Source organism: Xenopus laevis, chromosome 8L (assembly GCF_017654675.1).
Source record: "Xenopus laevis strain J_2021 chromosome 8L, Xenopus_laevis_v10.1, whole genome shotgun sequence".
In the NCBI taxonomy this organism is placed as follows: domain Eukaryota; kingdom Metazoa; phylum Chordata; class Amphibia; order Anura; family Pipidae; genus Xenopus; species Xenopus laevis.
The window spans coordinates 40351810-40377598 of NC_054385.1; the positions used below are offsets into that span (position 1 = coordinate 40351810).

The 25789-nt window shown below is 37.3% G+C and overlaps 1 protein-coding gene across 2 annotated transcripts in view; it reads right to left on the reverse strand.

Annotated features, from left to right (window-relative positions):
* Positions 1-25789, reverse strand: part of LOC108698386 (teneurin-1) — a 405073-nt gene that overhangs the window by 74852 nt on the left and 304432 nt on the right. For both annotated transcript variants that reach the window (XM_041572726.1, XM_041572725.1), the window contains 4 exons: positions 24700-24916; positions 13231-13350; positions 10037-10298; positions 7733-8000 (listed from right to left, as the gene is read on the reverse strand). In XM_041572726.1, the coding sequence (XP_041428660.1) occupies positions 7733-8000; positions 10037-10298; positions 13231-13350; positions 24700-24916 (867 nt within the window). The remainder of the gene's footprint in view (positions 1-7732; positions 8001-10036; positions 10299-13230; positions 13351-24699; positions 24917-25789) is intronic.

Consider the following 25789-nt stretch of genomic DNA (forward strand, 5'->3'; position numbering starts at 1 on the left):
AATTTACTTACAGGCATAAACAACAGTGCAAGGGAACAGGACCATCGCTAGCGTTCGTTCGCACTCTATCGCCAGGCGACTTTTTGCACTAGCGAACGGGCGTAACTCTGCAAATTCACTAAGATGCTAATTTTACTGATCGTTTTGTCTGAGTTTACTTTGCCACTTCAGACCAGGCGAACTGCTAAAATTAAGTTAGATCTTCCTCAATCTTCTGTCACTTACATCATGTCCTGTATTCCGGAAATGCATTAAAGTTGTAAAAAGGCTGGGGACTTGTCCTTTTTTAAGCGGGATTGCCTTCAAAAGTTCTAACTATTAAACTTTTTTGTGTTAACATTTTTCCCCAGAGGATCTCTTTTGTCTTTATTCAGGTTCCTTGGACATTCAAGCATTTGAACCAACATCTCTAATAAAAACGTCCATACGAATTTAATGTACCCGCCCTGTTTCAATTGACCTTAAGAGGACTAACGAAGTTCCACAAGGCAGAATCGATTGCTAGCCTCATTTCAATTTAAAACGATCGCACTTCCGAAGTAACGCTAGCGAAAAGTCGCCAGTGTTTGGCACCCAGGATGCAACTTTGAATTTTCTCCTGGCGAAGTGGCACAAAGTGTGGCAAAGCATTCGCTGGCAACTAGTGATGGAAGAATCTGCACCGTTTCGCTTTGCCGAAAAATGCGCGAATTTCATGAGAAATTTGGGAAACGGCGAAAAATTTTCGAAACTGCGTCTCGTTTTTGACGCCGGCATTAGTTTTTTGACGCCAACGCCCATTTTTTTTACAATTTCTTTTGACGCCGGTGAACTTAAGTCAGCCAATCTTCGCGGCTGTTTCATGAATTTATTCGCCGGCGGCGAAAAACGCAAATTCGCCGCGAATTCGCACCTGGTGAATAAATTCGCCCATCACTACTGCCAACAATTCGCCCTTTAGTGAATTTGCCCCCTTGAGTTTCACCCACTGCAATTGTGCCCAATGCATCAAAACTTTTGCAACTGAGTGTGGTAGAAAATCAAAAACATTTGCAGTTTACAGTTTCAGGAGGGATTGTACCACTTCTGGCAATCAGAGTTAAGATGACATTTGTGTTTTTTGGGTGTAAATCTGTTGCACCCCACTCAGGGGCGCGCCGCCAATGAGACGAGCTGAGACGCTCGCCTCAGGTGGCAACGCCAGAGAGGTTAACAGGGGCGGCAAAAAGCCGCTCTTGCACCTTTAAGAGCTGAATTTCCATTTTTTAAACCGGAAATTCGGCTTTACTAATGCGAGACAGCGCAATTACGCTCTCCACATTAGTGTTCCTGCCTCCACTCCCGACAGATAAGTCGGTGAGAGGGGGCGGCATTGCAGGAGCCTTCTCAGGCAGCCCTTAGGTAAGGATCGGCACTGACCCCACTGTAGAAACCTTGGAATTACTGCGTCATTAGTGCAATTCAACAGAAGAGTTGGGATGGATGCAATGGCCCTTGGTGCAACGGATTGTGTTTGATCACAAGTACCTTTAATGATTTGCGTCTATGACTCTTTTACTTTCCCTCTTACAGTCTATGAAGACATTTCAGATGTTTTCAGTTTTAGTCTTGCTTTAGTCTTGCTTCAGTTTTATTGTCTCGGCTGATTGTCCACAACCCTTGTGTCCCTTCCCATAGCCCTTCTATGGTGTTATAGCCTATTTATTGGAAGGTAATGTGGCTTAGTCGAGAGGGTTTGATATGATTTAAAAATGACTGGCATGACCATCAAATTGACATGTTTTTAACCATCATCAGCAACTCAAGATGTAATATATTTCGCACTTCATCTTTGTCTGTAGGACTGTGACAGCACCCAGGCCCTAGAACAATAGGTGGAACAATGGCACAAATACTGAGCCAGAATTGTCCTATTATCTTGAGTCATCTTCTACTAATTACACAAAGGAACAGAGCTGCAGCAGTGTAAGCAAATGTCAGCAGTGGAAAATTGACCATAACTAGGTCTTTTATTACAGAAGGAAGAACCTTCTAGGGTGAGATGAAGAAGACCCACAATAATCAATCAATGCAATGACTTCAGGACAATCCTCCATATACCGATGCACCCTCATATGAGACCTTGCTGGGGTTTTCTCAGTATACCTTTAGACTTCTAAATTCCTTTGTAACTGCAATTGACCTTTTGTTTATTACTTAGCACAGACCAACAACCAAAGACATGGCTGCTTCCACCAAAAATAAAACACATACATGGACACACTTTTAAATGATATCGAGCAATATAGGTCCATGTGAAGAAGCATTTTATTCTTGAACTTTGGGGGAACAATGACAATAACACACCTTTCTAATGATTATGATATTCCTCATTAAAGGCCAATGAATAACTTGCACTTTACAATTGTGGTTATGCATATTTGTACCACGTAAATCCACAGGCAACCATCCAGACAATTGCCTTATTGCTACTGCACCAGATCGATTGCAGATAATTGCCGTTTGGTTGCCATTGTTTAGTGCCCTGGGAATTTGTTTCACCATATTACTCGATAACATTTCAAATAACGTGACTTTTCCTTTCTATTACATAGACATATATCTTTCTGATCATACAAACTATTTTGTGCCATGCAGCAGCAGAGGGCTGCAGAGGTTAACCCTCAGTTTCTGCAAAAATGTCATCTATAATATTAAAATGCATTGCTTCCCCCCCACCAGTGCACAAAAGGTTTTTCAGAGCCTGCACTGCACCAAGCCAAACAAAGGCTCTCTAAACCATGAACATTGAAATGAGCCGTAAAGTTATTGTGAGAATGCTCAGGAGGAGGCAGAAAATAAAGACTCAGAATGAAATCAAACTGTTCTCTTGCAGAAAACACAACCCCAGTCCGACAAAAAATAAAGAGAGAGAGAGAGATCGATCCAATCCATGGCTCAGATCCAAATCCTCTATTAATAACATTAGCAGTCTTCATTTTCAGATTTCAAAACCCATCAATTCATTTTGTGGTATGTAAGGATAATCATTATACATTCATCAGAAAAGGACAGGCGCCTACTTTGCTTTCAAATACATATTAGGCGCCTCAGAGATTTGTCAGACATTTCATTGCAAAACTCATCTACCCATGTGATACTGTATGTATTTGTGATATTGCTTATTTACAGAGTATTTATCCTTGGACTTGTTCTCTTTGCCAGCGCTAGTTTTTCTTCCCTAGCATGGACACATCCCTTATTTACACACACCTAGCTTCCAATTTTAAAATGTAGATGTTCATTTTGCATTTGTATTAAGTGATAATTTAGGATTTTGTTGATTGCTTTTTTTTGTTAATTTTGTGTTTGCGTACAGTTTTGTTTTGCATATTTTCTATCTTATTAAAATTAATTCTGCAAATGTTCTACCTTATAAAATGATCTTGCCCTTCGGTTTTAAGTGGAGAAAAGTATTGCAATTACTCCCTTTTCCCTGTATACATGCATTTCTGCTTAGGAGACCAAAGCTTTATACTTTGGTGGCAATAGCATATGCCAACACTATAAAAAATACAAACAATGAACCAAAGAGAAATCAAAACAGAGTGTCAAGGGGCAATTCCTTTGAAAGGTTACGAGCCAAAAATCTAGAAACACAAGTGATACATGAGGCATAGTGTAAGACGCGCCAGGAGATTGCCGAAAATCCCTTCCTGGCGCATCTCTCCTCGGCTGCTGGTGCGCCGGTTCTGTGGCTCCACCGACACAGGGTTTGATGCTGAGCGTCATGACGACGAGTGTCATGACGTCACAGATAGGCGCTGGATTTTGAAAATTGGCGCCAAATCTTCTTTAAAGAGCCAATTCACCATTTCGGAAGTGCCCTAGTTGATTTCAGTTATCTGTTCCTGCCAAAGCGTCCGATTGTGATTTGAATTCCTGATTTTGACTTCTGCCCGATTCCTAACTATGATTCCTGCCGCCTGCCTTGAACTCTTCATCTGACTTCGACTACATCTTCTCTTAATCCTTGCTGGTACCTCGCCTACGAACTTGCTACGCACTTCATGTTGGCTTGCGCAGCAGAAAGCCCGGGGCTCCAAAAGGGCGTAGTGAATACCGGAACCCACAGGATTCACCTGAACAAGGTTCCTGTGGTCGATATACATATGTTTATGAATGGGTGACAGTAATGTAAAAGGGAATAGTAGACACCCACTGAAATACAGGAGGGCATAGTTGGAACGTGTCGTGATATAAGAGTTAAAATATAAAAGCTTGGAGCAGCATAAAAAGAATGGGTTCCCTAAATATAAGGATCTTATGGGACCACTTTAAAGCAGAGAAGTTGGGGCAGAACATGAAAGAGATTTAAATATGCATGCAGTATATTTGGTGGTTATAAAGAAAAAGGTTGGAAAAACTTCCATGCAAGGACCATTTGTATGTACAGGTATAAGACCTGTTATCCAGAGTGCTTGGGACCTTGGGTCTTCCAGATAATAGAACTTTCTGTAATTTGGATCTTCTTTAGTCTACTAAAAACCATGTAAACATTAAATAACCCCAATAGGCTGGGTTTGCTTCCAGTTTGTTTGGATCACATCCATGGTAATGTTTTATTATTACAGAAAAAAAGAAAAAATTTAAAAAATGTGGGTTATTTGGATAAAATAGAGTCTAGAAAGCATAAAGAGCAGAAGACGTGCCAAATACTTCTGCTGTAGGCATCCCTTCCTCTTTTTCTGCTGGATCGCCCCTCCAATAGACCCTCTCCCTGATGGCACAGATCTCCTGTACCTCCAGCCTGCCTACCTGCCTTTTTCTTCAAATAAGTGCCACTACACACTCACAAACAACACACACATTTTACACTAATGCACACTTACATTTACACTTACACACACACTTAAACAGTTTTGCAGGTTTTTTTTTACTGCATCGTATTTTTTATTTTTGCCTTAAATTTTTTTTATTGCCATTACGGACAGCATATTCACTAACCATGCTGTGCAATACCTTTTGCATGTTATTTAGGTGATTATATTACAATTTTGTCGCATTTTAAGCCATTTTGTTGCATGTTTAGCCATTGTATTGATTTTTCAGCTCTGTGTAGGTATTATTCACTTGTTTCTGTCCATAAAAATTATTTGGCCAACCCAAAATAATCTGTGATTCTGACTGCTGATTATACTAGGCGAGAAAAAAAGTGTTTTTCTTGCATTTTAGTGATTTTATTGCATTTCGCCTTATTCTTTGTTAGTAGAAAGACATGGTTACCCATTTTGGATTCTTCTAAATGTGTACTTTCCAAAAAATATATGGGTTTGGGGGGGTCAACGTATGCTTTTGTGTTTTCCCCTCCAAAAATGGAGTAAATGTGATTATTTTTCAGTAACTGAAGTGACCTGGAGATACCAACTTTTCAGGGGACTTTTCCTTACTTTCATAATTTTTTTATGAAAATTGCTACATTTAGAATAGCGTTGATGTTTGGTACTTAGGAATAGAAAGATGTGGTTGGATTTGGCAGAATATAAGACTTTCCAAATCAGTTGAATTTTTGTGCATAAAATAAAGTTGTTTTCTAGTATAAATTCCTATATCATGAAAATTAAAAAAAAAATTATTTTTCTTTGGTATTTAGAACGCTAAATCTTGCTCCAAAAGAGAGCATACACAGAAATTCCATCAGATTTAGAAAGCACAGGTTCCCCAGAAAAAAACTATGTATAATTTTCCTAGGTAAACTAAAAATCCCCAACAGAAAACGCCCGAACAAAACGTTTAAAAATACGGCTGGCACTGAGTGCACATGAAATGGGAAATTCTGCTGGCACTTAAAGGGTAAATGAACAGATGCTTTATGTCACTTTCTAGAAGAGTCATATGAAAATCATTGATGTGCCAGTTCAAGGCAAAGCAAAGCCTAATATATATGTCCCCAATCTAGTTAACAAGAAATGGAAATGGTTATCTCACTAGTGCAAGCCATACAAATTATTGTCAAATGTGCACTTGATAGCACAAATTAATGAATTTACTTATGTTGCAGATGCACAATTTCTAATAAAAATACATCATGCACTTCTTATATTTCTTGAACCCCTGTTGACATGGGATGTAATTAAAATGAAATGCAGTCTTTGTGAATATATTAGAAACCAGTTATGGTTTAGAAACACACATGTATGTGTAGCGGCTTATTAAAGAAAGCTTATAAACAAGTAAATGATTAGAAAAATATGCAATTAAGGAAGGCAATAAATCTGCCAGAGCCAGACAGTATGTATGGCAATCTGGAAGAGAAATGAACACTTGTTGCTATTCTAAATGCAATCTTTATGTGACCTGTATCTTATAAATGGATGGATGGCAGGCTTCATAGCAAAATTAGAAAAGCAATAAAACAGAACAGAGGAGGGGGGATAGAATGGAAAGAGAAGCAAGTAAACAAAAAAGACAAAGTGGCAACGTTCAATATCCATTTGCACTGCTTTACAATAAGGTAAAAATGAATTTTCAACAATATGTTTCTTTATTCCCTTTCAGTGGGAAATGTCAATGGATGCGCTCAATGATGGCTATTTGCATTTAGTTTTTAGTGCACTAATGAATACTCCACCCTCACCTGCCTCTGGATTACAGGTAAGTAGGCATTAGGAGAAGGCAATGTTTGTTATTGGGCCATTAAAGGACATTTAAAGGTCATTTTATTAACATTTGTATTTTTTTTGTTTCCCCGAATTGAAATTTTTAGCACCAAAAAATAAGAGTATTTGACTATTTACTCTAAACTCACTAAAAATTTATTTATTAAGTGCAAAAACTACGAACAACTCGAATACAAAACTTCTCCATCTAAAAGCTGTCTGGGTTATGTAGAAGTCAATGGGAGCTTTCATTTTCCACTTGTAAAATCTTTCTTTGCTTTCAGGTTTTCAGGTTTTTCTATGTTTGTAATCAAATGAAAATTTTTACAAAGACAAGGACTTCAAGGTTTGCATATTCTTGTTAGGATTCATTCCATGTTTTTATTTGGATCTTTTAACGTTTGTGTTTTTTTGAAATGTAAGTTTAGTCAAAGTTTAAAAAACTAAAACTATACAAATTTTAAAGTTGATAAATTGGCCTCATACCCCCCATATATAATAATAGGCACAACGTTTGTCCAGCTGCAGTACCCCATAGTAACCAATAAGATAAGGTGACCAGTAAATTCTAATTGCTGATTGGTTGCTATGGATTACTGCCCCTGGGCAAACTTTGTACCTTTTATCACATAGCCCCTTTAGACTCTATATAGGGTTATGCTTGTAACTCTAGATGCAAATGAAAAAATGGTTTTCTTTTACTTTACATGGAAATGTTGTTTCTGAGAATGCAGAAATAACATATTCTTTAAATATATTTTAATAGATAAATAATTCATTTTAGAGTTCATGAATTGCAAATACGTTTCTCTTTGAATCAACACTGTACCTATTTCTAAGAGAATCACAGAATTATAATATTAAAATAAATGCCAGTACATAAGTTAAACTAACATTTATCACCATATTTCAGAACTGCAATATTCTCATTAAAGGGTGAATTCACTAAACCATGGAAAAAATGCTGTGCCGAAGACAACAAATTCCTATAAACACCCAACCCCCACAAACATTATGACAGATTATAATTAACACATAGGTAACATCAACAATTCACTTCTCTTTGGGTTTATTAATTATACCGCAATTTCTGAAAATAGAATAAAGAACTATACCTAGTGCTTCTGCAAGGCCCAGCACTTTTTGACCGTAAATGTCCGTTTTGTTCCAGGCAAACGTGTAGACTAGGTTGATGGCTGCAGGGAACCATTTGTGTACAAGTCTTCCTTCCACTGCTACGGTCAAATGTACCTTGCTGAGTCCAACAGGAATGGCGGCATGGGTCAGAATAATATACACAAGGCTTTTGTACCCAACTGTTCGGCTGCTTAAGTAGTTGATTTTTAGAAAGCTCGATGGGATTGGAATTTCCTCTTGGGCCACCTGGAGTAAAGACATATTTAATTGTTATACACAAAGTCTATCCAGGAAGCTAGAGCTTATTTTATTGCTAATAATGTTCAGCCTTCTTCTTTTACTTTCATTCCAGGACTTACTGATGGGAGTGAAGCTCCCACTGGGCTCCATTAAACTGAGCTTTGCCTTAAAGGGCATGCCGGTGCAACCTGTTAGTGAAGATGGAGGCTAAACTATCCTGACAGGTGTCATGACTTTCTATCCCCTTGATCAGTTCTTTGGGGGCTTTTTAAGTCATCTATTGAATGATTGCTGCTTTCAAAGCATATGGGAGGTTATACACCAATATAATGGCAAAACACGCTTAGCTAAGAGGCCTTAAAAGGCCATTTATAGGGCATAGGGGTTATTATTTTGAGGCAAGGCTGTGACTCCATTTTTATCCAAAAAATCAAATTTTTTTTAAAATGATTTCCTTTTTCTCTGTAATAATAAAACAGTGCATTGTACTTGAGCCAAACTAAGATATAATTAATCCTTATTGGAAGCAAAATACTTCTATTGGGTTTATTTGATATTTCAATTATTTTCTAGAAGAAAAGGTATGGACACAAATTACAGATCCATTCAGATCCATACAGAACCGTAATCCGGAAAACCCCATGTCCCGAGCATTCTGGATAACAGGTCCCATACCTGTAGTTAGAAGGTACAGGTAGATGTTGCAATATTTATCTATCTATCTATCTATCTATTATCTATCTATCTCTATCATTTCTCTGTCATCTATCAAATCTATCTATCTATCAAATCTATCTATCTATCTATCTATCTATCTATCTATCTATCTATCTATCTATCTATCTATCTATCTATCTATCTATCTATCTATCTATCTATCATCTATCATCTATCTATCTATCTATCTATCTATCATCTATCTATCTATCTATCATCTCTCTGTCATCTATCTAATCTGTCTAACTAAATGTTATAAGAGATGTATACCTAATTACGGAATACTGATTTGGGAAATATTAATTTTGATTAATTTATATGTGTTTTTCCTACTTTTGATCACAATACTCTGTTTTTTAAGTGTCTGCAGCTGATTTACTGTAGAAAACCTTTTTTTAAAATCCAAAGGATGCAAAATAATTGTGCATATGGAATGTCTGTTAGGGTTGAGAAAGAGAGAAAGTGTAGAAGGCACATAGGGAGGATTTGCTATAGATGAAAGGTTAGGAAAGGATGCTACTGGATAAAGCAGCCTGGATTTATCTAAGTGACTTCAAAGATGATAAAAGGGGAATAAAATGTTCCTGAATAACAGGATGTGTATTCAGTTTAAAAAAAAGAAAGTAAATCTTTAGAGTCAGATTCTGTACAGTTTCAGCAGCTTTGCAAATAATTCATGAATGAGATCTCTTCATATCCCAGAGAGTAGCCTATGGGCAAAATAGGTGCTGTACATTTTCACAATGAGAGAGTGAGGACGTGGCCTAACGGTTTTAATGAAATGCGCATGTGCTAAAATGTAACCCCCCCTGACCCAAACGTGTTGTTGAATCTTGAGTGCTACTTACAAAGAGCGCTCATGAATCCTTTTGAATGTGAATGCGCTGCCTGCTGATTCTAACAGCTGCACATGCATCCCGGTCTTAATTTTGTGAAGGAGAGGTGGATGATGGATATTTCTACTCTATTAACTCATTGGATTTTTTTCTACAATGACTTTTATGATCCACAAATGGGCTTGAACTAGAGGGGACTTAAATGCATGGATAAAATCACTGGAGGTATACCTGTGAAAGGAGATAAACTCTTTAAAAGCCTTTCCTTGTCCTTTAAGGCCATGAAACAATAATGCAAAAGAAAAAAAACATGGACAACCAAGGTTTTTGTGTAACAAAAAGAACTCCATGTGAAGATACTGACCAAATTCCCTTTCAAGAAGTAAATGTAATGCATCACTGTGGTGCAAACACATATACATTTGAAAACACCTCTACTAAGACCTGATGGTTGAGAACGTTGATGTGCAACTGTTAACATCATATTACCTGAAGTTCTGGAATAACAGATCCTCGCCGGGGGCAGGCAGCTGCGAATGTTGTTAATGGCGAAGGAAGGACAATAGGGTTTGGACTCATGAAACTGCTCATGTCACACAGCGGAATCTCCATTTCTGCCCTCTGCATTACCACTTTTTCCACTACAATGTATTTGTTCCAAGGCAGCCACAATGTCCTCTTCACAGAAACGAAAGGTGATCTCTCAAAAAGCAGGGTGACAGATATTCCCCCAATTGTGACAAGGTCAAAACTAAAAATAAAAAGACACAAAGTGGAATGAAAAATGGATCATCATCTTTTTATCTCCTGAAAAGATGCCACAATAACAGATAGGATTAAAAGGAAATGGAAACATTTCATAATCATTATACTTAATGGCTATGCTTTCTAGGTGAATTACTGAAAAAAATACAGATATGAAACCTGTTATCTAGAATGCTAGGGGTTTTTCAGATGAGGGATCTTTCTGTGAGTTGGATCTCCATACATTAAGGGGGTTATTTGTCAAAGGTCGAGTTGTGCTTTTCTGGAATAATTGTGAATTTTCGAGGGTTAAAAAAAACTCGAATTTTTCGAGATTTATTATGCCCTGAAGCTGGAAATAGCATGAATTCGAAAAATACTCCAGCAAAAACCTGTCGAAGTCATATATAAGTCAATAGCAGAGGTCCCTTCAACAATTTGAAAATGTTTGTAGCCTTCATAATGTTCGGGTTTTTTTCGGTGGTTTTCACTCAAAAACTCTACAAATTTGAGCGTTTTCAATTTTTTTCACCAATAACTCGTTCTATTCGAGTATTCGAGTCCCCCCATTGCACTGAATCAAGTATTTTTTTTATAAATAAGCAAACATTAGTGTTGTGAGTTTATTACTCGACCTTTGATAAATAACCCCCAAATCTGCTAAAAAAAAAATAAACATTAAACTCAGTAGGATTGTTTTGTCTTTAGGGATGGGCGAATTTGACCCGTTTTGTTTCACCAAAAATTTGCCTCCGGCGAATTGTCACAGACACCCATTAAAGTCTATGGATTTTTTTGACGCACATGTTTTTTTTTGATGCACGCCACCATACAAGTCTATGGCCGTCATTTCCACGGCGAAACAAGGCGGAAAAATCCCCTACTTCCCCTAATCCCTACTTGTCTTCAATACAGATTAATTATCTCTTAAATTGTTACAGAGTAATAGGAAATATTTAAAAATGTGAATTATTTGATTACAATGGCATCTATGGGAGATGACCTTCCCATAATTTGAAACTTTCTGGATATCGGGTTCCTGATAACGGATCCCATAACTGTAACCAAAATTAAAAAATGTAAACAGAAGGTCAACACAGGAATGGGGATGAAGGATCTATCATATCTGAGGCAGGGCTTGCATAATAAACCTATCTGGAATTGCAATATATAGAGTAACACGAAAAATGCACCTAAGTTGTTGTCTTTTTAGTCTGTAGCATTATAAAGTATATAACACAAATCTAATTTTAGAAGAAAGGAGGCCCTCAGTAATTTCAAGGAGATAGTTCCAAAGTCAATATATTCAGTAAACTAAACCTGTGAATACATGAAATGAATGCATCCCACTTAAATTTTGGTCAGTTTTCATTCAAGGTGGGAATTGTTATTCCCAAGTGAATTATTTGTCTGACTGAGGTGTGAGAATTTGTCTCATTTTTACCACAAGGTAAATTTTCACAAATCAAAGCAGCTTATAACTCACATAGGAGTGAGTCTCAGGTGAATTATCACACCAAGCAAATACAGTATAAGTCATCAAAAACCCCTTTTAGCGTTTTTGTTTAATGCAGATTTCGAGGGACAGGTAATGCATTTATGCACTTCCTGATCTCAAGAGACCGGGTGAAAAGATAGTAGAACACAGCTGAGCTGATAGCAAAAACTCTACAGTCTGGACTTCTGCTATAAATGAAAAATAATTTTTTAAGTACAGGATGTAATTAGTGATTAGTAATGAGCAAGTTTTTCGCCCAAGCCAATTGTGGTAAACGAAATAGTCGCCGAAAGGAAAAAACGCTCATAAGAAAATGTGCCCATTGTCTTTAATGCATTTGGACAAAAAAGTCGCCATAAGAACGGGACAGATTTGCTCATCCCTAGATTAAATGGCATGAACAACCATGTTAATAAATGTCACTTTCAAGTGTTACTAAAGCTTTCATAAAAGTTTCCATACTTGTAAATTATAATGTTGATATTTCTATTTTTGCACATGCTGGGGTAGTCGTTTTGCCTTCTAATTTTTTGTCTATTTTCTTTTAGCTAAACAGTAATATATTGGAATGCTAGCTTGTTGTTTGCTCAAAACTTGGACATTTTTAAGGTAGCGGAAAATACTGCAAGTTGTGAATTAATTTTGGCATGATAAACCATACGTTAGACAATAGACACAAAGCTTATATATTATTTGTGCAAATCTCTCAGCAGCCTTAATTTGGGCAGCAGTTCAAGATTATTCCCATTTTAAAGCACATTTATTTGTATAGGTCAAAGACAACATTTTCAAGCAACATTTCAAGCCAACATCGGCACTTTATCAAGCTGGCAAAAAAAAAAAAAACTGGTTCCAATTCAAGGTCAAGCCTATGATGCATGACTTGGAAATAGCAGTTTACGCATTTTTGATCTGGGAATCAGTTTTGAAGACATGCTGCTATTCGTTTTGTGAATTGTCATGTGACAAAAGTGACATTGTAGAGATGATTCTGCTCTTGCCTGTATCACTATACATAAGCACACTGCTTGCCTTATGACTTGCTTTGGGTGTAGCTTTCTCTGTGCAGAGCAATTGCTCTATAGAGAATTTCCAGGCTTACTGGGTGTAAAAGATATGATAACATGAGGACCTAGCTATAAATACAAAAATGCTAAATAGTAATGGAATATCCTGCAAAATAGTCTTGTTGGATCTCTTTTGCCAATGCCACAATCATTAAAATCTTATCTAAAATGGAAATCTATTGTTTTTTTTCATCTAATGATTGCAGCAGAACCTCAATCGAGATGGCGTCTTATCCTGCCTTGCTGCCTCATCATGTAAATACTACCAAGTAGGTCTACCCTAATGCTAATAAAATGAGATGAACCTCACATTCTGATTCCCCAGACACCAAATACAGCTTGTAGGAATGAGTTCATAGAAATGGATTCATTACCTTCCATCCTGGCGACTAATCGTGTGCCCATAGTCACTGTGATGTAAAAAGCTGACGTTGACTCCCACAAGTGGTGTTCCATCCACAGCTACCGCCTGTCCCCGGATGACGCAGGCACGACTGAAAATGATTAAAATTAAGAATTATTTCTGCAAAAGACATTTAAGTCTATTGTGTTTCCATACACACAATTTGTTTGATTTGATCTGCTATAGCTCTCAGCAACGGCACCAGGCATTGTTCCCTGTGCAGAGATCTATAAAATCTGTTCGACTGTGACACTAATGAGCCGCGGGAGGGAATAAATTATATTGGCCACCTCAGAATTACTTTATGAGTAATACTTTTTAAGTTTGGGAGACATGTAGAATGTTCATGGGAGGCCATCAAAGAAAGGCAAAAGGGAAAGAAAAATGTACCACACAGGGGAAAGCAGAGACACAGAAATAAGGAATGACAGTCAAAAGTATCTGGGGAAGCTAAGAAGATGTGTCTTTCTAGCTGCAAAAATGCTTGGAGCCCTAAACGGAACTGAATGAAAAAGTTGACATAGACGATGTATTAGGAGGACACATGCAGCAAGAAAAATAGAGAGTAAGTCAGAGATGTGAAAAAGGATTCCATGGGAGCAGGTGTTACAGGATAATAAAAGGTAGGATATGCTTTATAACCTCTATGCCTGGCAATATCCAACTGTTGTCACTTGTCAGACTGTTGTCAGGCATGGCTGCTGGAGAGAGCGCTACAAAATGGCACCTTTATCTTTGAAACTAACATGTGCCCCATGAGTCATTGCACCCATCCTGTATATTTGGATGAATCATACACAAGCAACCTTGATCTATGCGAAAACTGGATGTACTGCTACCTCGAAGGTATCCACTGCTCAAATGTCATTTTGATCCCAAGCACTGTATATGATGCCATCCCAATTTAGATAATTATGAGCGCAAATGTGTCCAATTTGCATCAAAACGCAACGGCAATGGAGCCAGGCACAATTACCCCTTGCGTCTGCAGTTACACTGGAAGTCTGGGAAAATATGCTGCATTCTGGATAAAAAACATGACGGGTTGAATCTGAAAATGCAATTTGTACTCTACATTTGTGTTGAGAAATGAGCCCTTTTTTCATTACTATTTTTAACTGTGAGAGAGAGATAAATATGCACATCTTATATACTGCATTATGCACTAAATATATAATCAGTTCTAAACCTTTTTCAACCAAAAATATGGGTGCCTACTTTTATACATGTTATAATAGAGGTTTCTGTCAGAGTATGAGAAAAGGAAACTTCAAACAGCACATACTGTTCGTTCAATAGATCTCCAACAGCAATAATTGCCCAATGAAGATAAGAAGTTCAAGGTGGCACCCAAAAAAAGAATAATCAGATTAGATTTAAACATCCATCCCCAATGTGTAATCTTCTTGTAAGGCGGATTTAGTTAGAGATAATGGTGAGCCCTGGGGAGCGAGAAAAGTCTACTCAATAGGTAAATGAATGCTTCCTTGTTTTTTTTTTCCAAATTCTAGTTACCTTTCAGTGAAAAAAATAAATCAAGGCCATTCTAACAGATTTCACGAATTGGAGCTTGTAAGGGCAAATCTCACGAGGACAGGATTAACGAACTAATTATCCAGCAGGATCAGTGCAATCAAAGAAGTCTATGAATTTCAAGGCATGAAAAGCTTTATATCCAGCTCTCAGTTGATTATGTGTTCTTGCAGTCTCAAATGCATTATATTCAGCATCTCTCACTACCCTTGTCTTAGCAGTAGGGGTCTGGGTATCAATACAACCAGTCAGGGCTAACCTCAAATATTTATATTCAGATACATTATCAGAAATATATTGCATTCAAACACTGTATGTGATTGCCTTTGCTAGACCAGCATTTGCCAGAGGTCATTACTGACATAAACTCAAATGACAAGGGTCGGTGAACACTGGCATTTTGTGCTGTGTATTTTCACATACCAATACAGGAAAGAAGGAGGTAGAGGATAATGCATCACACAGCATTTCAGAAATGCACTGCAGAGATGTGCAGAAGCGCCCAAGGGACAAGGCTATTGTTTGTATCCAAAAAAAAACAACTTGAAAGTAAATCCTGCATACACAGTTTTTTCCTCTCTAGTGGTAGAATTATAACCCTTATAGAACAGAAATTATACTTCATTTACAAAGGAACGGCATGGTACAAAACAATAAAAGGGGTACAAGCACATTTATTTGCACTCCTCCCATGAATACAGTGCCACTTGCATTCAGCAGTTCTGTATTCAGGATGGCAGTCTCCAAGCCGTAAACAGGAATCATTTATGAGAAAGTCGCAACAGATGCAAGATGCAGCAAGGCCCAGCATGTACCCCCTGCTTATGGCAGGCAAAGTACAACGTGCAGACAAATTTTTAATGCCTATTTATTTTGCATGATTTTTTAATTATTGCCATTCCAGCCCTGCATATTTCTGGTTTGAACTAGTAACTAAAAAGCTCTGTGGTTTTCAGTGGGTCACTGACACATCTTCTATTCTGACTTTCAAACTGTTGCCTGGTTACATTAGTAAATCAGATGCAACTAATGGCAGACCCAAAAGAAACAGTTTAAAACAAAGACTAACTGCAAATTGTCTTGGAATATGTATGTACGTACCCTCTGCCTAGGGTAGGCATTAAGTAAACCTCCAATAGAACTGTGCTTGGCTCATTACACTGAATTCAGATCAAAGTACAAAGTGCAGACTGCACAAATCCAAGAACACAAGTGTTTCACAGAACACTCACACCCATGGGATTAAAGGAACAGTAACACCAAAAAATGTAAGTCTTTTAAAGTAATGAAACTAAAATGTTCTGTTGTGCTGCACTGGTAAAATTGCTGTGTTTGCTTCAGAAACAAAACTATAGTTTATATAAACAAGCTGCTGTGTAGCCATGGGGGCAGCCATTCAAAGCTGAAAATGTACAGGATACATTATAGATAAGTAATACGCACTGTGGTAGTACAATTGGATTCTTCAGAACGTATCTGCTAGCTAGTGTATCCTGTTCTTGAATGGCTGCCCCCATGGCTACACAGCAGTTTGTTTATATAAACTATAGTTGTGTTTCTGAAGCAAGTACACCAGTTTTACAAGTGCAGGGCAACATTACATTGTATTGTCATTCCTTTAAGACACTTTCATTTTTTGGTATTACTGTTCCTTTAATAAATGCCTATTGTCTTCTAACCGGCTGTCTGTATTTGCAGAATGACCAACCTCATTTTAAATACTTGACATTCATCTGGATCAACCAGTTTTATTATACTTGTGACTTTTACAGATCCCCAGTGGAAACGGGTTAAGCTTGATGATATCAATTACTTAATAAACTAATGGGACTATAGTGACCCTGCTTAAGGAATACAGTTGCTGTAACCCTTGATAATATTGGAATATGTTAGAGCTTGCAGTCCAGAAAAACTTGAGTAAAGGGCGGTAGAGAAACAATGTTGAGATCCCTTTTAAACTTATTGTACTGCATTATGGCAGAGCTCTATTTGATTAAAATGCAGTTTTTGAGATACAATTCCGAAGTGATGTCATTGCAAATCTCAATGTTTTATCTTCAGTGTTTTAAGTGATAAATGGAACTGCTGGTGCCGAAATAACAGTCTGTATATGTAGCTGTATACTTTCAATAATGTTAATAATATCACTCTGCCATGGAAATCACATTCACTTTGCTTTAAATATAAAGAGCTATCCAGTTATGTATATTTTATACAATGTAATTAGCTCAGATGATAATGATTTCCAAAGCTATATTCTATTTCATTTTAAATAACCAATGACGCTATGAGAAATGTAGGGATTTTTTTCTTTTTGCCAGCACGAGAAGTGCAGACCTCAGCAAAAGCCTGATGATTATTAGAGTTTTCTGTAATTCTGTATTACCGGCAAGTTAGGCCTCTCACAGCAGCAAAATATTTTATCACTTCAGACACCTCTAATGCATTGCTGGCTTTTCTCAGTTTCCGATTGTCAGCAAGAACTTTTGAGAAAATATTTAAATGGAAACTATTGTGAAAGTACAAGCTGATCCTATAGGATGGAACAGTTTGTAACATTCACATATACATCAAAGTTTCTGTAGCTGGACAGAACTTCAAATAAACTCAAGCAATACCTCATTTTAAAAGCACGTGTTTGGTGGTAGGCTGCAGTACTCAGTGGGGCTCATTTATATACACTGGGCAAATTTGCACCTGGGCAGTTACGCATGGCAACCAATTTTAAGATTTAAGTTCATTGAAGTTGGCACTGTCCTATACTGATTGGTTGCTATGGGTTAGGTACAAATTTGCCCAGTGCTTATAAATGAGCCCCAGTAAGTGACAGTTGCAAATGACAGGTGAGAACCAATTGCCGAATTGTCACGCTTTCCATCCCAACAACCCTAGTCTAACTTCCCCCACTTATATTTTAGTCATGTCTGGATGAAGCTGGATGTTTATTTATGTTTATTATGTTACAGATGCACAATTCTAAGCAACTTTAATGGCTATTTATTTTGTAGTTTTTTTTTCTTCATTATTTGCATTCCAATTCCGTTTATTTCTAGTCTGAACTAGTAATTAAAAAATGCTCTGGGGTTGTCAGGGGGTCAATGACTGACTCATCTTCAATTCTGACTTTCAAACTGTCGCCAGGTTGCATGAGTAGATCAGATCAGCCATTACAACTCCACACCATAGAGTTGCAGAACCAAAAGAAACAACAAAGAATAAAAAAGACTAACTGCAAATTTGATATCTACATCCTATTAAAAAAAATGGAATAGCCCAATTTCTCTTCACCTTCACATGTGTATAGTGTCTTAAACCTAAGGGACACTGTAACACCAGTTCTTATTAATGGGTTAAAAAAAGTAAGCATTTAGAGCTAGGACACTCCTGTGAACTTATCATCCATAATAGTGATAAGCGGGCCAGCCCAACACCTGTGACAACTGCAGGTTTACCTGTGGGACCCGTAGGTCACTCGGGTTTGGGTCAACTGCCACACACATTCTTCAGGTCATGGCCGAGTTTGGGTTGAGCTCTTTTTCCGTTCTCCCGCCCACGACCTTACTCTGTCAGCTTTTGGCTTCAGCAGCCTCCATTTATATGTGAAAGCCTGCCCCACCATGCCCCCTTTTGTGACATGAGAAATGTACAGGTTGGCACAGGTCTATAAATGGAGGTGCTCGCGGGGTCAGGTGCTGGCTGAGAGTGGGTGGTTACCGGTCAGGTGCGAGTTGAATTTTTTCCTGTGCATATACCCAGCATTTGTGCTTCCTGATGCAAGGGAACTATACAGCTCCCACCACCTCCAAACCATACGATAGTTTCAGGGTTCCCACACTAACCTGCATTAATTGCTGCAGTGCATCCAATGCACCAAAAATATATGACATATACATCACTCTCATGCCAGACACTGGAAATGACAGCAAACAGCCCATAGCATCTGCTTCACAGTGCAAGTTCAACTGTGTCAATTTTGATTTACTGCTTTTTATTATATATGGAGGTACAGTTAGTGCATTTAGAGACAGTGCTTTGTCCTGGCAAGCTTTGTAGCACTAAAATGTTCCTGTAAGGAATACTGAAGGGATGGCTTCCTTGTTCCCCTACCAGTTTGGTTTGAACTATGGCCCAATCTAAACAGGGGACAGGGAAATCACCCACCACTCCATAAAAATATATGGTGGCTGGTGCCCTAGAAAAACAAAATTAGCGTCTCAACTCCACATGTACATCTCTAAGTGAATTCAAGGAGTATACCATAAAACAAAAATTCTGAGGGTCAATACCATAAAATTACTATTTGCCATATAAGTTAAAAATGCTCACATAAGGTGCGCTTACTACAGTATGTACTGTATTTGGTTGCCATGACTGCCATCAATTATTTCACCTCTCAAGGGAGAAAAGACCTATTTGAAATGTCACACTATTAGGTGATGATTATTCCATTATGTGAAAGATATGAAAAGAAAACATCTCTCTACACCGTTAATTTTTTCCCAAATGGAGTTTTATGATTTTCCCAGTGTGTGGATCACTAGAGCTAGACCTGTTTCATGTAAGCTAGGGCATTGTTCTTTTTTTAAAAAAATGTATCAAATTAGATTTTTTACTCATTCTGACATTTCATAATCTAAAAGACCACCGGGGAAAGAGGGAATAATCATCTTGAAAGGTTTTCAGATGGATTTCTCTGTGCACGTTCCTATTTATTATTCTCGTGTCATGTAAAATATAGCACCATGGATGTGAAAATACACGCTGACCTTTTAACCTAGAAGACGTACCCCAGACAGATAAAAAGAAGCCATCCATTATCGAATGCCCTTCTTCTGTGCTTTTACCCTGAATTTCATTTCACTATTTAATATTCCTCACTTAGTACAAAACCTGAGTTCCTGTGATAAATCCATCACAGCCATCATTATTCTTAGCATTATCTTGGAGCCCCTTGATGCATTTATTTTATTCTCCATCATTCATATCTTCTGAACATGGACTTTCCTTTAGAACTCATATTTTACATCCAAAGCTAGAATTATGACACTTCTAGGAGCTGGGAGATGCATTTAATCTGCATTAGGATTTCTTCCATCTACTGCACTGTAAATATTATTATTTTTATGCTATCAACAGGATTTTCCCCACTATTGATCAATTTTCTATGTAGAATGGTTGACAATTGCGTTCATTTATATACAGCACATTTCATTTAAATACATCAATTTGTCCGCCTGGTTATAAGTGATTCATAGAAACAGTTTTCTGCACTTGTTTAATGACTTCTTACTTTGGATCATTAGACTAATATTATTTTCAACTCACTGTTGTGCATTGAAACAAGCCGGACACTATAGACAGCAATGCAAGGAGTTATGACATTTATATAAGCAATAGCCACTTAGATTCACGGAACTATATTCACCGGGAAATGGTAGAGACTTAGGGCTGTGTAGGACTTGAAGATCAGGGGTCAAATATATATATATATATATATATATATATATATATATATATATATATATATATATATATATATATATATATATATATATATATGTATATATATATATATATGTATATATATAGGTGCTGTGGCTTCTTCATAGAATAGCTCCTGCTTTATCTCTCTCTGGTATAAACAATTTCTGTATTAATTTTGTTAAAATGAATATACCTATAGGATTGACATCATGCATCATGACATTGTAGGGTTGCCACCTTTTTTGAAAAATGTTACCAACCGGTGGGGGGCGGGTACAAAAGGGGGCGGTCAGTGATGCAAAAGGGGCAGAGCCACTTGCTGTGACGCAAAAAGGGTCGGAGCAGCAATGCACTATGACCAGAAGGCTGAAAAAAGATAAGTTCTGAGCGAATTGGGATGTGAGCCAAGGGCTTTTTTTTTTAAGGGTATTACAAATTGACCGGCAACTACATTGCTGGTAAATCTGTAATACCGGCCCCGGCCTTGGCAGGTGTTTTAACAGTAAGGCCAGTAAAACACCGGCCCGGGTAGCAACCCTATGATGTTCTATACAAGATTTTAGTTTATGCACATAAAATTATTAAAACACTTTGATGGAAAATGCAGAAGCAGGTGAAAAACAGTAAACCATAGCAACCAATCATCAGGTAGCATTTATCAGCCTGTTTGAAATCAAGCTTTTAGCTGGTTGCTATAGGTTACGAGACTGAAAAATGTTATTTCTGCTATTTCATTACTGACCTTATACAAAATGTGAAGGTTAAACCTATTGGCAGCTATTTTCAGTTGATTATTGGATCTTAATGTGCTGACTGCTAGCATGGCATGCACATGAGTTACACAGACCCATAATATGTAGTAAATAGTTTGGAATGGCCAAAGGGATCTTCCTTGCAATGCAGCGTACCTATGACTACCATTCTTGCAAGTAACACGCAATGGCACATTTCTAAAGAACAGGTATGGGATCCATTTTCCAGATCAGAAAGCTCTGAATAATGGAAAGACCATGTCCCATAGACACCATTTTATCTAAATAATTAAAATTTTCAAGTACCTTGAACTTGATCCAAAAATTTGATACCGAACCAAATCAAAACTCTAATTTGCATATATAAATTAGGGAGAGAAGGAGGAAAGAGAAGCACACATTCAGCATGTGATTAAAAAAATTTTATTTCCTTGTTTGTGTGATAAAAAGTCACTTGATTTTTTGGATTCAGATTTGGTTCAGCCAGGCACTTGGATTTGACCAAATCCAAATCCTGCTGAAAAAGGCCGGAACTTGGCGAATCCCGAACCAAATCCTGGATTGGAAGCATCCCTAGTTTATTTAATTTTTACATGATGTTCTAGTAGACTTAAGGTATGAGGAGCAAATTATGGAAATTTCTGTTATCTGGAAAACCCCAGATCCTGGCCATTCTGGATAACAGGTCCCAATTGTAAACTGTATAATGAAGCAATAGAAGTCTTAATGAATCAGATGCAATTTGAGTGTAGGATTGACCAGATATGGGATGACTTTGACGTAGTTGGCCATCTTAAATATATTGCAATATATGGACAAACAATCCCTGTTTTGTTTAAAGGGTAAGGCATTTTTCAGTAGCAGTATGCACAAAATGTCTCTGTCTTAAATATATTGATAATGGGTTGAGTGCAGAGGACCTCTTGTAGTTGTCTAACAGGTCCCATACTTGTAGTTTATTTTGGTCATATTCCTTCTATGGGTGGTGCACCTGAGACCATCATATGCAGAATATGCACATATTTACATTTCTCTACATTTTCGATCTGTCTGATGTAGACACTGATGTGGTGGGCTATACTGTGTTGATGTTTTGCCTTCAAACAGATTATAATATATATAAAGGTATGGGACCTGTTATCCTTAATGCTTGGGACCTGGGGTTTTCTGGATAACAGATCTTTCCATAATTCGGATCTTCAGGACTATTTCAGGATTTGGCTGAATCCTTAGTGAAAGATTTGGCCGAATAAACTGAATCTGAAACCTAATTTGCATATGTAAAATATGGAAAGAAGGAGGTGCAACATGCGGTTAAAAAAAAATTATATTTCCTTGTTTGTGTGACAAGAAGTCATGTGATTTTTTAGATTTGGATTCGGTTTGGGCAGGCACTTGAATTTGGCCTAATCTGAATCCGTCTTAAAAATGCAGAATCTTGCCCGAATCTTGGATTCGGTGCATCCCTAATACTGTAGATAGATAGGGAAATGGGATTTTTTAGACCCATACATGGGCAAGTCAGTGCTAGTGTGGTCAACATCACATAATATTATATTTTAATATATTAAACATTAATATATTTTTATGCATGAATTAAATCCTATCTTCATGTACAATATGCAAGTTCATGATACAACGTCCATACAGGGCTACTTTATATTTCACCTTAACAACATTAATATAGAAATGTTATCATACTTTATTATTCATTTGTGATGAGATGAAGCAGAAAAGACTCTTGATATGAATTTGCTTATTTATTATTATATTATGATGGTGTTGCATTCCTGCACAGTGCTTCTTCTCTGCCTTACTTGGTGGCTAAAATTACGATAACGTCCGATACTGACAATTCCCATTGCAAGTGACTTTTATTGCATCAGCCGGTCCTTGTACAAATGGATTGGATTTTGGCCCAAAAACACTCAGTTGTGCAGTCATTAATAACAGGTTAAATCACCAGTATTTTTTAGTGTATTGGCCCTTTATATACAAGATATATACATTATTTTTTCATTTAATTTTATAATTTTCCTTTGACTTCTTAATGTAATTTGTCCCTGTCCCCTTCTACCTATCTGCCTTTCGTTGTCTAACCATTCCAATGCCTACTACTCTACTCCTGCTCTCAGCATGGTGTAACTAACCTCCAGCTACTAGATTCCTTCTTATTAGAATCCTATATTGGCACTGCTTCCAGCAACTCCTTAAGATCACCTTGCTTAGCATCCATTTCTTTCTATTAATCTGATGTCATTACAGCCTGCAGAACCCAAGCATATCTAATTGTGGGAACAGTGGAGGCGACAGTGGTGACCTGCTTGAGCGTGCATCACATTGCCAAGAGGAATGATTCAAAAAAACGAATATTTTATTAATTGCCTGACCGCAGGGGAAGTAGAGGCAGTTTAACTACTGTATTGTCACCCACACATATTAAATCTTTCTTGATGGATTCCTCTTAAATGGGAACAGTGCACTGTAAAAATGAGTGAACCATGTAATAGCCCAGACCTCCCAGTGGTACAGAGCCTACAGCCATATGATGGTGAAGATGTAAGTGATGCTCAGTTTAGAAGTTGACGTGATCTTTGACTAATTATTTGCTTCAAACACAAGGCACCAGAGAGCTATAGATCAGTACAATGGAATGTAAAAAGGTCCATAATACAGAGAAAGGGTCAGTGAATGTATCTGAAACATTAGTGTATGTGAATGAAGCCGTGAGTGGATTCTCATATTGCATATTCCATTTTTATTCCTGTAATCATATGTGTAAATACCTTTTTTATGGGCAATCTCTCTCTCTCACTAGACATGTATATATTTATGTGTGTTTGTGTGTATAGCATGGCATACAAATATGTTGTATAAGATAGCGGTGATAATAAAATGATCAATATTCAGAACTGCTACAGCTGTGGATATACAGTAACCCAAGCATAACTTAAGTCTGTTATGCTGCAAAAGCTCTGAAAATAATTTGAGTTTAGAACCAGAATATGTAATGTTCCTAACATAATTGATAGTAACAAAAATGAAAGTTTGAGCTTATATGACAAGCTTTTGAATTTTTTTTGCCATATAAAACCATAGAAACAATATAAATGAAAGCTATTTATGTTAGTGTATAGATATATATGTGCACTGGGGTTTGTTTGGAAGGGTTGGATCTGATAGACTTTTTGTTCAACCCAAGTTAATTTCAGAGATTTATATTACTATGCTTCAATTGGCTTCACAGGCTAATATAAATATGTCAGAAGACATGACTTGACATGATGTTCATCCCCATCCAGGGATCCTTTGGCCTGTGGGGTTAAAAATTTCAAAATGAAAAGGGCTCAGCTGTCGATTAATGTTGAAGGCAGCTGATAATGATAAGTATGTTTTGATATTACCATTGACCTTTTGTTGGACTTCTATAGGTCCTCTGAAAGAGGAAACATTTCACCTCCTGCCTTAAAGCAGAATAACTCATTGGCTTATATACATTCTGTAAATACTGTATGAATCTGTTGTTTGTGAAACACCACTGGAATAAGCCAGCCACAAGTGACCTGATCTGGACATGAAACATAAATTATGCTGCACCACAACTGTATTTTATTAGTACAAACATGTTTTCTGGGCTTGGAAGGCAGACTAAGTAAGAAAACAATACATACCTGCTGTCAAAAGTGATTTCCCCAGGCAACACATGGGTACTATCCTTGCCAATAAGAAATTTAATACGATCATAAAAGAGTCTTGGGGGATGTTGAGAGAATGGAGGCTGACTTTGCTGAATAAGATCAAGAGGGTCAGGTGAACCTTGACAGAGGGGACTGGAGAAGCAATTGACTTGTTGGCAACAGTCAGGATCCACACAGTCTGTCAGGCCATCTGTAATTAAAAAAAATAATACAAAAATATATGAATATCATCAGGTTAAGGGTTTTTTAGATGCGTAAAAATGTGAAAAAGCGAGGAGTGTCATTATGTGTTAGTTGGGGCATATATTCGACACTGATTTCTCATATATAATTATGTCCCATTATTTCTATAAATAATTCATTAATACTGAACAGTCAACACAGAACGTGCCTGAGAATTATGTGTATGCAAAAAACAGAGATATTATTGGAACAGAAAGCAAAACGTTGTTTTTATATTGTTGGACCCTCAGAACAAAGGTAGAACAAATAGCTCATAGCATAATACTTCTAGTTAGACTGTTCTCTGCAGTAAAAGACCACAGTCCATTTGATATTACCCTCTATTCTTAGTGCCTGATATCATTCCCAAACCACACTTTCCATTCACTTCTGCTCCAAACTGATATTGTACAAACTAAAAATAAGAGACTTGCACGTACTGACAGACAACATCCTTTTTTTCTTGTGAACCTGAATCTGCCTCTGAAATGATGATGGTTGGTTCCAAAGTGAAGATCTGTAATCAGTTAATATGAAAACCTCACCTAGACAATTGAGTTAATCCTATTTAATAATTTGATACAATTAGTTGCAGTTGAATGGAAATTATTAGGGGGCACATTTACTTAGGGTCGAATATCGAGAGTTAATTAACCCTCGATATTCGATTGTCAAAGTAAAATCCTTTGACTTTGAATATCGAAGCTGAAGGATTTACTCCAATTCATTCGTTCGAACGATCGTAGGAAAAATCGTTCGATCGAACGATTTTCATTCGATAAAAAAAAACTTAGAAAGCTTATGGGACCTTCCCCGTAGGCTAACATTGTACCTCGGTAGG